Source organism: Monodelphis domestica, chromosome 6, assembly GCF_027887165.1.
Source record: "Monodelphis domestica isolate mMonDom1 chromosome 6, mMonDom1.pri, whole genome shotgun sequence".
Taxonomy (NCBI): domain Eukaryota; kingdom Metazoa; phylum Chordata; class Mammalia; order Didelphimorphia; family Didelphidae; genus Monodelphis; species Monodelphis domestica.
The window spans coordinates 6,092,460-6,106,689 of record NC_077232.1 but is presented as its reverse complement, the minus strand read 5'-3'; the positions used below and the strand labels follow the sequence as shown (position 1 = coordinate 6,106,689).

At 54.8% G+C, this 14,230-nt stretch overlaps 1 protein-coding gene across 3 annotated transcripts; it reads left to right on the top strand.

Moving 5' to 3' along the window:
- Positions 1-11,173: 11,173 nt before the first annotated feature.
- LOC130454920 (cell cycle checkpoint control protein RAD9A-like) lies at positions 11,174-14,196 on the top strand. 3 transcript variants are annotated; one of them, XM_056801234.1, is made up of 11 exons: positions 11,174-11,302; positions 11,491-11,561; positions 11,651-11,782; positions 11,882-11,996; positions 12,086-12,185; positions 12,425-12,599; positions 12,680-12,786; positions 12,865-12,929; positions 13,081-13,197; positions 13,533-13,698; positions 13,818-14,196. In XM_056801234.1, exons 1-11 carry the CDS (start codon positions 11,238-11,240, stop codon positions 13,911-13,913), a joined length of 1,209 nt encoding a protein of 402 aa, XP_056657212.1. In that variant the 5' UTR covers positions 11,174-11,237; the 3' UTR covers positions 13,914-14,196. The 3 variants fall into 3 exon arrangements, with proteins under 3 accessions (XP_056657212.1, XP_056657211.1, XP_056657213.1); XM_056801233.1 differs by having other exon boundaries at positions 11,267-11,414; positions 12,490-12,599; XM_056801235.1 differs by lacking the exon at positions 11,491-11,561 and having other exon boundaries at positions 11,286-11,414; positions 12,118-12,185.
- The last annotated feature ends 34 nt before the right edge of the window (positions 14,197-14,230 follow it).

Sequence of the window (14,230 nt, the reverse complement as noted above, 5' to 3'; positions counted from 1 at the left end):
TGCCAGGAGGGCTCAGGAGAGGCTGTCACTGGCCCACCCCTGGGAGGCTGCGGTTTCCAGGACACTCTTGGGAAAAGCCCTCTTTCGGCCTCAGAATCCCTGCTGTGCTGGTTCCAGGACAGGAGGGAGGGCCGGCTAGCCACGGAGGTCAGGGGACTTGTCCAGGGCCACCCCGCTGGGAAGGGTCCGAGGCCTGGCGGGGGAGGTGACAGCGCCCCTCAGGGCCGGCGGGCGCTCCCAGAGCTGCCCCACCCCCGCTGACATTCTCGCTCCCGGGAGGTTCCCGCTCATGAGACGGCTGGCATTTGTGGTGGCGTGCCGGCAGTGGCGGAGGCGGCTGAGGGCAGGAGGGTGGGGAGCCTGGGAGGGGAAGGAAACCCATCAGGAATGTGTTCCTGCGGCTGCCAGCCCTGCCACACTTTCCCTTTTCCCAAGGAGGGAAGGAGCCAGGAGCCGAGGGCTGCCAGCCCTGCCTTGCCCTGGGCTCCCTGTGATGTCACCGGAAATCCCAGGGGGCAGGCGGCGGGGTTTCTGCTTACCTCACCTTCTGCCCTGCCTGGCCCTGCCCCGTGTCCCCCCTGGCCCTGACACAGCACCTGGACCAGCCCAGGCCCTCCCCGACCTCTCCCCGGCTTAGCACAAGAATCTGGCTCGGGAGGCTCCCTGGGGTCCCTCCCCTCTCTGGGGCCGCATCTCTCTGGGGGGTCCTGACTGCGGCAATGCAGGACCCCCTCCCTGGCACCTGTGCCCAGCCTCATGACTCGGTCTCCCCTGGGGGGTACCTCTGGGGGGGCCTTCTCCCGAAGTGCTGAGTCACCGGCTGCCACCCGATCCTCTCTGCCCTCCCTCCCTCCCTCCCCAGGTTTTTCCTGCCAACCTGGGCCTCCCTGGGGGCCGGGGAGAGCCTCAGCCTTGGGGGGGGAGCTGTGGAATGCTGAAAGGGCTTCAGAGAGGCAGAAAATGGGCCCCGGCTCAGCGGCAGGGGAGAGCAGCTCAGGGACCCCCAGCCTGGCGAGCGTCAGTGGCCGGTCCCTAAGGGTGGCGCATGGGGAGAGCTTTCTGCAGCTGGGGGAAGGGGGATCCCCACTGCACCCCGCTTCTGCTCTGCGGCTGGCGCCTCCGGGTGGGGGTGAGCCTGCGCCGCCCCTCAGTCTCAGGCCTGCTTCGGATCGGGATCGGCGCGGGCCGGAGGAGCTCTTGGGCAGGGAACCCGGCAGGAGGGGCCTCTTGGGCTCTGGTGGTCCTCCAAGGGGGTCGGAGCTTCCTGGGAGGTGGGTAGGCTGGGCCTTGGAGATGAGCCCGCTCCATCCCCTCCGCGTCCCAAGACTCCCCCCCCCCATGCCAGGCTCCCACAGCTCCTGTTTGCCTGGGATCTCCCCCTCCTCCCAGGGCTGGCCTCTGAGGGCTGGCGGGTGGCTTGGAGGCATCTTTGATCATCCTTGAATGAATGAATGAAAGAAATGATGAAGGAAGGGCCTGCGCGATTTTATCCTTTTAACCAGGGCGGGAGGGTCTGGCCGGGAGGCAGCGCCTTCCTCATCAGTGGCTGGGAGAGATGCTGGCACCGGGCACCCAACTCAGAGGGACTTGGAACTCGCGATGGCGTCTATCGAGCGCCCTCTTCTGGCCCTGCAGGGGTAGCCCCAGCCTGGTCTTCACCCCCCGCCCCAGCTCCCTCTTTGTGCTCCAACATTACCCAAGCAAGAATTGGGGGTAAATGTAGGGAGACAGAACCGTCCCCGGAAGCCTGGCTGGCTTTTCCCCACCAGGAGCTCAGAGTTAGGAAGACACCCGTCCAGTCTGCCTCTTTTCCGAGCCTGGATCCTCATCGAGAAAGGCAGAACAGCAATAATCCTCGCATCCCCACTTCTGGGGGTTGTCGTGGCTCAAAGGAACCTTCCTGAGGAGTCGTTGTGGGCACGTGTCGATGCTCCCTTGTTGGCCCTCCTCCTTCTGAGGACGCCGTGCCAGGGGAGTCTGCAGGAGTGAGAAGCCTGCGGAGTGGGTGCCCCCCACCAAGGCCCTTCCTCTATCGAGCCTCGGTCTCATGGTCTGTGAGAGGAAGATGGTCCGGCCGTCCTGCTTCCCTCACAGCGTCCAGTAGGGTCACTCACAGCAAAGAGTGGTGTCAGCACCAAGAGCTGGAGGAACAGAAATGATTCTTGAGGGGGCAGCTGGGTAGCTCAGTGAATTGAGAACCAGGCCCTAGAGACAGGTCCCAGGTTCAAATCTGGCCTCAGACACTTCCCAGCTGTGTGACCCTGGGCAAGTCACTTGACCCCCATGGCCTAGCCCTGACCACTCTTCTGCCTTGGAGCCAATACACAGTATTGACTCCAAGACGGAAGGTGAGGGTTAAAAAAAAAAAGAAAAGAAATGATTCTTGAGCCTTTCTCTGGGGTGGCACCAAGGCCGGTGGAGGGAGCTGCGGGCCCCAAACCCCATGGTTCCCTCACTACCTCCTTAATGGGGCTGTCATCCATGGATTTATCTAAACCTTTTGTGAAGCGATTTCTATTTCCAGCCTGGACCACATCTTAGGATAATGAGTTCCATCAGTTTCCTCCCCCACTGTGGGAAGTGGAGCTGCCTTTAATTTGTCCTAAGCTTACCTCTTTCCCGCTCCAAGGAGGCCCCCCGGAGGAAGCCCTGCGGATCCAGGTTTCAGTGCCCGCCTCCGCCGGGTCCCCCCAGCCCTGACCCGCCGGCGCCGCCTTCCTAAACGGAGCAGGACGGACCTGCTCGGGCCATTCCCGGCCCGGTGCCAGCCTGCCGCCCTCACCTCCAGCCCCGACTCTCCAGAGTGCGGACGTCCCTCCCGTTGGCGCAACCTGCCGTGAGACCTTCTCAGATCACAGAACCACAGACTGTCGCCTCTGGGAGGGGCCTTTGCCAGACAGCAGAGACAGGCCAGAGCCGAGAGCTCAGTGTGATGGGGTGAAACCCCAGAGGGCGCAATGCCAGGTCTTACGGGTGCCAGATCTGGGGGCGCAGAGTCGAGCCGATCGGCGTGTATGGAGATGGACGAAGGCCTTTAATGCGCCTCAGACCAGTCTGGAGCAGCGACCAAAAATTGAACCATCTTGCAACTGAAAAGGCCCACATGGAGGACAGCTGGGTGGATAGAAAGTCAGGCCCAGAGATGGGAGGTCCTGGGTTCCAATCTGGCCTCAGACACTTCCCAGCTGTGTGACCCTGGACAAGTCACTTAACCCCCGTTGCCTAGCCCTTGGTGCTCTTCTGCCTTGGAATCAATACTCATTCTTGATTCTTGGGCAGAAAGTAAAGGTTTTTAATGAAAAAGAAAAGCAAAGGCCCACCTGTTGGGGGTCGTGTTCAGTTCTGGGGATCCCAGTTTGAGAGGGAGACTGACAAACAAGTCGGAGGGTATCCAGGGAGGCCCCCCGGATGGCGAAGGGCCTCGTATCCGTGCTATACAGGACTGGGTGAAACAACGAGGGATGGATCCGTCCGGGGGGCTCTCGTGGAAGAGGAATTAGACCTGCTCGGCTCAGCCTCAGGAGGCAGAAGCCGGAGCGATGGAGGAAGAGACGAGGAAGCCAATCTAGATGGGAGCCTTACTGGGTTACATGCCGGTTACCGTGGCTGAACTCCTTCCCTCCCAGCTTAGAATCGTTGGCTCCAAGGCAGAAGAGTGGGAAGGGCTGGGCAAGCCTGGTTAAGTCCAGCCACCTAGCTAGGAAGTGTCTGAGGCCACATTTGAACCCAGAACTTCCTGTCTCTAGGCCTGGCTTTTGAGCCACCTCACTGCACCCTGCATTTTGCTTTCACACCAATACTTTTTAAAGGCTCTAGAGCTGCCCAGGACGGTGCCACAGTTTGTTTTTGGTGCCAGGGAGCCTCGGTGAAGGGGAAGCTAGTTCCTGGCTCCCGCGCTTAGACTAGATCCAGAAGGCGGAGCGCCTTCTGCCCTGTTTGTTCTCCGGCTTTCTGGGGGTTGCTGTGTGGATGCTGCACTGTAGGGTGGGCTCCCGGCCCCTCCATGCAGCTCCCCACAATGACTGGGGCCTGGGCAGGCTCCATCGGAGTTGATAACACTTTAAACATTTCCGCCATAATGTTGGGGCTGAAAACACTGGCTGGGAAAAGGCCCCATTCTGTAAAGTTCAGTCTGTGTTACTAACACTTCCTCCACCGCTTTACTAAGTTAACAGAATTCCCGAACAAGAAATGACACCTGATTTCTAGCAGCTGAGAAAATGTTGAAAGGGCCCACCTCAGAGGTGTGTGTGTGTGTGTGGGGGGGGGTTCTTCCTCCTTGGGGGCCTTCAGGCACGGGCTGGACAGCCACTCATCCAGTCCTGTCTCCTGGCTCTTGAGCTAAACGTTACATTTTAAGGGTGAGCATTTATACCCCAGAAATGGGCAAACACTACAGACCAGGGCTCAGTTTGGATTGTTTTATTGGTTCCTGGACCTAAGAAAGTGATAGAGAAAAGGTGAATAATGCAAATTCAACTGAAAAGTGTGCCTGACCTTTTAAGAACGACTGGTGAGTATGCCCCTGAACATGCCATTTTGGGTGAGATTGGTCACTGCTGAGGTCCCTTCCAATCCTCAAAATGTTAAAAGTGGAAAAGAACCTAGAACGGTGATGATGAAACTTTGAGACCGAGTGCCCAAACAGAAACCCCCACACTGCATGTGAGTCTCCCCCTTATCCCAGACAGGAGGGAGGAAGCTCCCATTGGGCAGCTGGACAAAGGGGCAGGTGAAGTGAAAAATATCCTCAGGTATGGTGGAGAGGGGGAGGGGAGCAGCTCCCTCTGGCACACGTGCCATTGGTTCACCAACATGGGTCTAAAACATCACAAGTCATAGCTGGGGAGGAGAACCTTATCTAGCACTGATGCAATCTCTTCTTGACAAAGAGAAAGAAAGGAACTTGGACATTGTGGGTAGAGTTCGTGACATGTGGCAACGGACTTAAATGGACATCCAGGGACTTTCCAAGGCCATGGAGCACTCATCAGTGGCATGCCATTCCTTGTGGGCTCAGCATGGGATGAATTCTCTTCTCTTTCAGATCAATGTTCCTCTGCTCAGGTCAATGGCAGCCCATCCAAAGAGCCAATGATAGTCATTGTGGGTTGCTGTGACCAAAGGAAAAACACCCCCTGGTAAGCAAGCTTCTCTGATCACTCATCAACAATGCCAGGCAAGAGCCATTCCCAGAACAGGGTGCCCAGGGGCTGTGCGGGAAGTCCTTGGGAGCAGGGGGCGCTGGGGCAAGCAGAAGGCGGGAGGGCAACGTCAGCACCCGGTTAAAAGTCCCCTTTGTTGGGTTTCCCAGACCATGAGGGATCAGATCATTCTGGGCCTGGGGGTGGTGACTCAGCTGAGTCCATGAATGAGGGTTTTTCTGGTCACCTCCACATCGTACCCCCTTAGGGCCAGTCTTTCTGTAGGGATCTCGAAGCTGCCACCTTGGAGATTCCATTTGCAGGATGCCTTTGGGTTCTCTGAAAGGTGAGGATGGAGGCAGGAAGTGCTGTCCTTGGGGGACCTGAAGGAGGGCTCACCTCCGAACTCACCATCTACATGATTTTCAGTTCTGAAATCACCATCTCTACCTGTTATAGGCCAGATACTACGCTAGGTGCGAGGGACCCAAAGACCAAAGCAATAGAAAAGAGCGTGCATAGGGTGGCACCCTCGGTTGGCTCACTCTCCCAGCTGGCACTCCCACTAGCAGGCTAGTTCTCCAGCAGGGGTGATCGATCGCTCCTTTGGGTTCTAGGAGCAATTTAATGGGTGACTCCTTATTTGTCCAATTAAATGTAATAATTTTCAACATACATTTTCCAAAATTATAAGATCCAAGTTGTCTCCCTCCCTCCCTCCCTCCCTTCCAGAGATGGTAGGCAATTAGATCTGTATTTTTTAAAGTAACATGTTGAGTGTATTTTTTTAATGAAATTTTAATTTTATTTTTAGTTTCAAATGATCTCTCTTCCTCCTCCCCCAGCCATTGAAAAGGCAAGAAAAACAAAATGCATAACAAATATGAAGTCATGCAAAATAAATTCTCAAATCAGCCATGTTCCTGGGGGCAGCTGGGTAGCTCAGTGGATGGAGAGCCAGGCCCAGAGATGGGAGGTCCTGGGTTCAAATCTGGCCTCAGACACTTCCCAGCTGGGTGACCCTGGGCAAGTCACTTGACCCCCATTGCCCAGCCCTTACCCCTCTTTTGCCTTGGAGCCAGTACACAGTATTGACTCCAAGATAGGTAAGGGTTTTTAAAAAAAATCAGCCATGTTCCAACTAAAAAATGAAAGGAAGGAAGAGAGAGAGAAAGAGAAGAAAATGGGATTTAACTGCATTTGGAAGCCATCTGGCGGGTCTTTGTGTTGATCAGAGAGTTCTTAAAGTTTCAGAGTTGATTATCTTCATAGTATTGCTGCTCTTATATAATTGTTCTCCTGGGTCCACTTGCTTTTCTCTGCCTCAGTTCATACAAGACTTCCCCAATTTTTCTGAACCATTCCCTCCTCATTTCTTACAGCACAATAGTAGTATTCCATCACCATCACAGGCTGCAGCTTCTTCAGCCATTCCCCGGCTGATGGGCATTCTGTCATTTTGCAGTTCTTCACTAGCACCAAAGAGCTGCTACACAGGACTCCTTTACCTCTTTCTCCCATCTTTTTGGGAGTAGCATTGCTAGGTCAGAGGGCAGACATAGTTTTGTAGCCTATTGGGCAGAGTTCCAAATCCCTTTCCAGACTGATTGGCCCAGTTCACAACTCTACCCACAGTGCATTCAAGTGCTGTCTCGCCAACATGGGTCATTTTCCTTTTTTTGCCAACTTAACCGAACTGAGAGGTATGAGCTGGTGCCTCGGAGTGGTTTTCATTTGCATTTCTCCATATACTTATGAAAGGGCTGCTTCTTGATGGCTCAGGTTTCTTTTTCCAAAAAGCACTTGTTTATACCCTTTGACTATCAATTTGGAAATGGTGCCTTTTCTTGTAAATTTGGCTCATTTCCCTCTAGATCTCAGAGAGGAGACCTTCGTCAGAGAAACTTGCTGGAAAGACTGTTCGTTTTGTTTGGGCAAAAATCAAATCTACAGAATCAAAATTATCCATTTTTATCTGCTGTGATCCTTCCTGTCTGTTGTTTGATCATGAACTCTTCTTCCATCCATTGATCTGAAAGGTAATTTCTGCTGTGCTCCTCTAATTTGCCTAAGATGTCACCCTTTATGTCTACATTGTATACTCATCTGGAGCTTATCTTAGTGTATGGTGTGAGATGTTAGTCTATACCTGGTTTCTGCCAAACTCCCTTCCAGTTTTACCCAATAGATTTTAGTAATATCGAGTTATTGGGAGCAGCCAGTTGGCTCAGTGATTTGTAAGCCAGGCCTAGAGAGGAAAGGTCTTGGGTTCAAATGTAACCTCAGATACTTTTAGCTATGTGACCCTGGCTAAGTCACTTCACTTCCACTGCCTAGCCCTTACTACTCTTCTGCCTTGGAACCCATACACAGTATTATTCTAAGGTAGAAAGTAAGGGTTAAAAAAAAAACAAACCATAGTGAGTTCTTACCCCTGTAGCTGGGATCTTTGGGTTTATCAGATACTAAGTAATGGTGCTCATTTGCTTCTATATGTTGTGTACCTAACCTAGTCCATGGATTAACTTCTCTATTTCCTACCTAGGACCAGATACTTTTTTTAAACCTTTACCTTCTGTCTTAGAATCAATACTAAGCATAATTCGAAGTCAGAAGAGCTGTAATGGCTAAGCAATGGGGATTAAGTGACTTGCCTAGGGTCACAAAGCCAGGAAATCTTTGAGGCCAGATTTGAACCCAGCACTTCCCATCTCCGGGCCTGGCTCTCTCTCCACTCAGCCACCTAGCTGCCCTAGGACAGGACAATTTTGATGATGACCACATTATAGTGTGCTTTGAGAATTACTACTAAGGCTCCTTTCTTCTCACTTTTTCTTTTCATTGATTCTAAAGGAAGACTCCAGAATGGAAGGGTCTTCCTGTCTTTTCAGGGGTGAGCACAGCCACGGACAGACTCCCTACAGATTGGGGCTCCAAGCCTCTGACCTTGCACCGTCCCCTTGGCTGAAGTCTAAACAAGGTTCACCCTTATAATTTGTGCTTGGTCAGGCGTTCTTCAGTCATGCCTGACTCTTCCTGCCCCCATCTGGGGTTTTCCTGGCCAAGACGCTGGCGTGGTTGGCCATTTCCTGCCCCCAATCATTTTACAGACAAGGAAGCTGAACGGTTAAGTGACTTGTCCAGGGTCACAGTCCGAGTAAGGGTCTGACATCCGACTGGAGCTCAGGAACCCAGGCTGCCCCACCCTTCCATTAGGGACTGCAAAACAGATAGAAGGTCATTTGGGGCAGCAGGGGAGATCAGGGAAAGCTCCTGCAGCAAAGGGCCCACGAGGTAAGCCTTGAAGGAAGGAAACCAGAGTCCAAGTGAAGGTGAGGAAGGAGAGACACTTTCAGGCAGGGGGGTCAAAGGCAGGTAGACAGGAAATGGGGAGCTCTGCTTGAGGAACAGGAAACAGGTCAGCCCAGGTCTGATCTCAGCACCCTGGCCTCTCCTCAATCAACCCAGTGGCTCCCTATGGCTCCCAGATCAATATGAAAGGCTCTGTTGGGAGCCCCTCCCCTCTTCCAGTCTTCTTAGGCCTCCCTCCCTGAAGTGACCCTGGCCTCCTGCCAGGTCTAAAAGTCTCCCTCTTCAGCCTCTGGGCATTTTCTCTGGTCCACCATCCTTCCTCATCTCTTACTCCTGGCTAAATCCCACCTCCTCCAAGTAGCCTTTCCCAGCCCTCCTTCATCTTCGCTCTTATCCTGTCCATCTCAGATTTTAAAAATGTCTTTATTTTGGGGCAGCGGGGTGGCTCAGTGGATGGAGAGCCAGGCCTAGAGATGGGAGGTCCTAGGTTCAAATCTGGCCTTAGACACTTCCTGGCTGTGTGACCCTGGGCAAGTCACTTGACGCCCATTGCCTAGCCCTTACCGTTCTTCTGCCTTGGAACCAACACACAGTATTGACTCCAAGACAGAAGGTGAGGGTTTAAAAAAAAAAGTCTTTATTTTAATAACGGACGTCCACTAGGTTTTCCAGGTTCCATGATTCATGCTGTCTCCTCCCCAGGTGACAAGCAGTTCCACCACATACATGGGTTACCAAGCACAACATCCATCTCCAAGTCACCCCACAGATTCCTTGTTTGGATGTTTGGATTCCTTGTTTGGATGCCCCATTAGGGCAGAGAATAAGCTGTTTTTAGGACTCTCTGCAGTCATGCCGACAAAACGCTCACCATTAGAGAAATGCAAGAGAAAACAGCTCTGAGGGACCAGCCCAGCATCAGATTAGTTAGTAGAACTGAAAAGGAAAATGAGGAAGCTTGGAGGGCGTGTGGAAAAGACGAGACAGGAAGGCTCGGGTCGGAGAGCGGCGAAGTGGCTCAAGCATTCCGGAGAGTCATTTGGGCCAACAGTACAGACTCCTTGAGCCAGCGTGTGTGTGTGTGTGTGTGTGTGTGTGTGTGTGTGTGTGTGTGTGTGTGTGTGTGTGTGTGTGTGTGAGAGAGAGAGAGAGAGAGAGAGAGAGAGAGGAAACACTCGCCAGAACTGAAGCAGAGTGAAGGAAGGAGAACATGGTACACGGTGACGGCAATACTGTGCAATGAACAACTGTGAATGACTTCGATCTTCTCAGCAAAAATAACCCCCAAAGCCTCTGATTGCCAAAAATGCCGACTGCTTCAAGAGAAAGAACTGATGGAGTCTGATCCAGCCCAAAGGAACTTCTTTCACTTTTTTCCCTTAATTGTTTTTAGTTTGAGTTTCCTTCCACAAAAGAGTTATATGATTACAAATGTCAAATTTGTATCCATTGCTAACCCTCTTGGTCTGAGAAGGGAGGGAGGGAAGGAGGGAAGGAAAGAATTCAGAACCCAAAATTCTTTTTAAAATGTTGGAAATTGGGGGGTGGGGCAGCTGGGTAGCTCAGTGGACTGAGAACTAAACCTGGAGTCTGGAGGTCCTGGGTTCAAATATGACCTCAGACACTTCCCAGCTGTGTGACCCTGGGCAAGTCACTTGACCCCCATGGCCTAGCCCTTACCCCTCTTCTGCCTTGGAGTCAATACACAGTATTGATTCCAAGATGGAAGCTGAGGATTAAAAAAAAACAACCCAAAACACTGGAAACTTTTAACATGTAATGGGGGGGGGGCCTCAAAGATTACTGGGAAAAAAAGGAATGGGTTGTTTGGGGCGGGTTTTTGCATCCAGTTGCATTGGTGCCTGCCCAATAGGTGTTCAATAAATGTTATTGATTCTACTTGGCCTAAAAGGGGAAGGCTTGCTCTTGGCTGGTCCCTCTCCTCCCTTCTCCCCCGCCCCAGGGAAGCAAGCTGCTGAGGCGGGATCCCCTGGCCCTTGTCCTACCATTGGTCCCCTCTGCAGATTGTCCCCCCGGGGCTGGTCACCCGCTGGCTCCACTCTGGTCCTGGTTAATCCAGAGCCCCAAAACTCGACTGGCCCCCGTCAGCCAAAGTGTCCCCGAGGCTCCTCCCAGCCTCTTTCCAGACCTCCATCCCGCCTGTTCCTGAGGTGAGCTAGTGGGAGGAGGTCCTGTGACGGGGGCTCCTCCTGCCCCAGGAAGCTGCCCAGCCCTGCCCTCATCTGGGAAATGGGGGTCGTCCTTGCTTTCATTCACTCATTCCACATTTATTAATAAAGGAGTGGCTTGCGAGGCGCTGTGCTGGGGGCGAGGGTGCAGGGGCAAAACCAAGACAGCCCCTGCCCCAAGGGAGAGTAAACAAGGACGACATTTGGGAGAAAGACCGCTTGGGAAGACACGAGAGCCCCGATCACAAGCCCCTCCAGGTCTTGGCAGCCTCGGTTTGTGCATCTGCACGGGAGGCAATTGACAGAGACCTGGAATTTGAGAGAGTCTAGAAGTAAAGGGGCATACTCAAGAAGGAAGCGTCGGCGCACGCGCCATTTGGAGGCGGGCCCGCGTTGGGACCACACCTCCGAGCGGGAGGAGCGTTGCGACGCCCCAGGCTGGGGTAATGTGACGTGACAGTGGGTCAGAGGTAGTTGGGGTGCTTCGTCATGTGATGAGCAATTCCGGCCGAATTCCTATCATGTGACGAGGACCTCAACATGGATAGGTTGGTTCCTCCGTCACATGATGAAGGCGCCTGCATAGGAACCAATGAAAGGGCGAGGCGGGCCGAAGCCAGGCCGAGGCCCAGCGCGCGGGAAGGGACCCGGCCCTGGGTGCGGGCTCGCCGGGTCGGCCGGGAGCAGGAGGCGGGGAGGAGAAAGGCGGGGGAAGGGCAGGCCGGGGCGGGCGACATGAAGTGCCTCGTGACGGGGGGAAACGTGCGGGGTAAGTGCGGGGCTACGGCCAGGGGCGGGGTCGGAGGTCACAACCTCTGCCCTCTGACACCCGCCCCCTTCCGCAGTGCTGGGCAAGGCCGCTCACTCGCTGTCGCGCATCGGAGACGAGTTGTACTTAGAGCCACTGGAGGACGGGGTGAGGGGCGTGCGGTGGAGGGCGGGGTAGGGCTGGGTAGGGCTATGGGCGGAAAGAGTTCACCTCTGACCCCCGACCTCCGCCCTCAGCTCTCGCTTCGCACCGTGAACGCATCCCGCTCGGCTTTCGCCTGCTTCCTGTTTGCGCCGCTTTTCTTCCAGCACTACCAGGCGTCCCGGCCGCCGCAGGGGCAGCCTCCGCGCTGCAAAGTCCTCATGAAGGTAGGGGCGTGGGGCGGGGCGGGGCGGAGCTGGGGGGCCGAGCCAGGAGGCTCGGGGCGCACTCCTCCTTGCTCACGGCCGCGTCGTGTCCCCTGTCAGTCGTTCCTGTCAGTATTTCGCTCGTTGGCAGCGCTAGAGAAGACAGTGGAGCGCTGCTGCATCGCGCTGAGCACCGAGAACAGCCGCTTGGTCATCCAGCTCCACTGCAAGCACGGTGCGGCCCGGGGCGGGAGGGGGCCAGGCCAGGCTGAGGCTCAGCACCCAGCCCTCCACATCCCTCTCACCTCCTGCCCCCGCCTCCAGGCGTGACCAAGACCCACAACCTGTCCTTCCAGGAGTGCGAATCCCTCCAGGCCGTCTTCGACCCGGCCCTGTGCCCGCACTTGCTCCGAGCCCCTGCCCGGTGAGCCAGGGGAGGGGTGGGGTGGGGTGGGAGGAGAGCTCCGGGTCCCCCATGGGGAGTGTCTGTTTCCCAAACATCCATTATTGGGTCTGAAGCAGGTTCTGCCGGGAAGGGGGTGGGGGTGGGCAGGGATCCTATGCCTACTGATGCCTCAGGAAGATGAGGCCTCCAAACACCCAAGACAGACAAATGACTTCCACCATTGGGCTGCTATTCCCATCGGAAAAATGGGCCCTTAGGGCCATCTTGGGTGGTCAGCAGAGCTGTCCAAGCTGAGCATTACTGTGGCCGGTGCCCTGGACAGGGTGTTGGTGGAAGCTGTGTCGCCCTTCTCACCAGCGTTGTCAGAGGTGACCCTGGGAGTGAGCAGGGGCCGAAGAGTCGTTTTCAGAAGCTACCTGGAGGAGGATACAGGTGAGCTGGGGAGCAGAAGCAGCTATGCCCATTGGGGTGGGAAGGTGTGGCTGACTAGAGCCTCTGCTTCCTCTTTGAAGATGCTGCCAGAGCCATGATGACAGAGATGAGCCTCAGTGAAGAAGAGTTCCAGCAGCTGCAGGCCCAGGAGGGAGCCTCCATTACCTTCTGCCTCAAGGAGTTCCGGGTGAGACCCTGCCCCCACCACAGCCCCTGTTGCTTCTCTGCATCAAACCAGCTCTGACATTTGGTTCTGGTCTTTCAGGGTCTCCTGAGCTTTGCAGAGTCAGCTAACCTTCTCCTCAACATCCACTTTGATGTTCCTGGCAGGTATTTTGGGCTCTTCCCAACAGCCTATCAGATAGGCAGGAACTGGGCTTCGATGGGGGCCCCCACAGGGCAGTGAAATATGAGAGGGACTTCTGCTATTCCCTCCTATTCTTGCCAAGGGCCCATGGGTAGCTCTCTTCCTTCCTGCCAGGCCAGCCATCTTCTCCATTGAGGATTCACTGCTGGATGGTCACTTTGTCCTGGCTACTCTGTCTCAGTCCGACCTCTGTTCTCAGGAGCCTTGTCGGCCTGGGCAGGGGACACACAGGTGAGGTGGCTTTCCTTGGCATCTCTCCCTTTCCTGTGAGCATGTTGTCCTCTGTTGTGATCTGGTCCAGCTTCTCCCTCTACCCAGCCTTTCCCAGCTCCCTGTGCCGGTTGGCTGTTTATAACAGTTTTCAGACTGACCTTGTAAAGTCTGTGGGAGATAGGACAGTCGAGTGGCTTGGGCCTCCTACTCTCCCTCCATTGTCCTCCCTTTGTGGGGAGAGGGGGTGGGCTGAAAGGACCCTTCCCTCTGCTGCACAAACAAGACTAGCCCAGCTGGTTGAGTTGTACCAAGTGCCCACACCCCATCCCTAGCTCTGGGCCTTTATCCCTTAGTACAACCCACCTGGATGACTTTGCAAATGATGATATCGACTCTTATATGATCGCCATGGAAACTACTGTGAGTGAAGGGGCAGCAGTCACTCCCAGGACCCCTTCCCCTGTGTCGGAGGAGGAGGCAGAGCCCAATGTGGTACCTGGGACCCCTCCTCTAAAAAAGGTGAGCAAGTGGTCAGTCCCCATAACTATTCCCTGTGGGGGTTGGGGATCTTCCACTAGGGCACTTGCTGCCCAGCTCAGGGCCAGGGCCCATGCTCAACTCTTTCTTTCCCTTCCTAGTTCCGTTCCCTGTTCTTTGGCTCAGTGTTGGCCCCAACAGAGTCTCCTTCTGAGCCCAACCCAGTACTGGCAGAAGACAGCGAGGGGGAGGGCTGAATCATGCTCCTCAGGACGAACCTCGAGTTCAAGACTTTTCACCTGCCTGGTTGTTTGTGCCAGGAAAGGCCTGAACCAAGCTGGGGGTGGGGGTATTGGTGCATCTGAGAGAATGGCTGCCCCTATCCAGCAGCAGGAGAGGACACAAGAGGCCCTTGGGCCTCAGCACCATGTGGCTAAGTTCTCTAGTGGGCTCTGGGTCTTGCTTCCTCCCCCTTCAATGCCCATGAGGCCTTCTGAGAAGGCAGCACCTTCTCCCTCAATAAAGACTCCCAAGCCCAAAGGAGCATGTGTCATTCCTGGACAAAAGGCAGGCT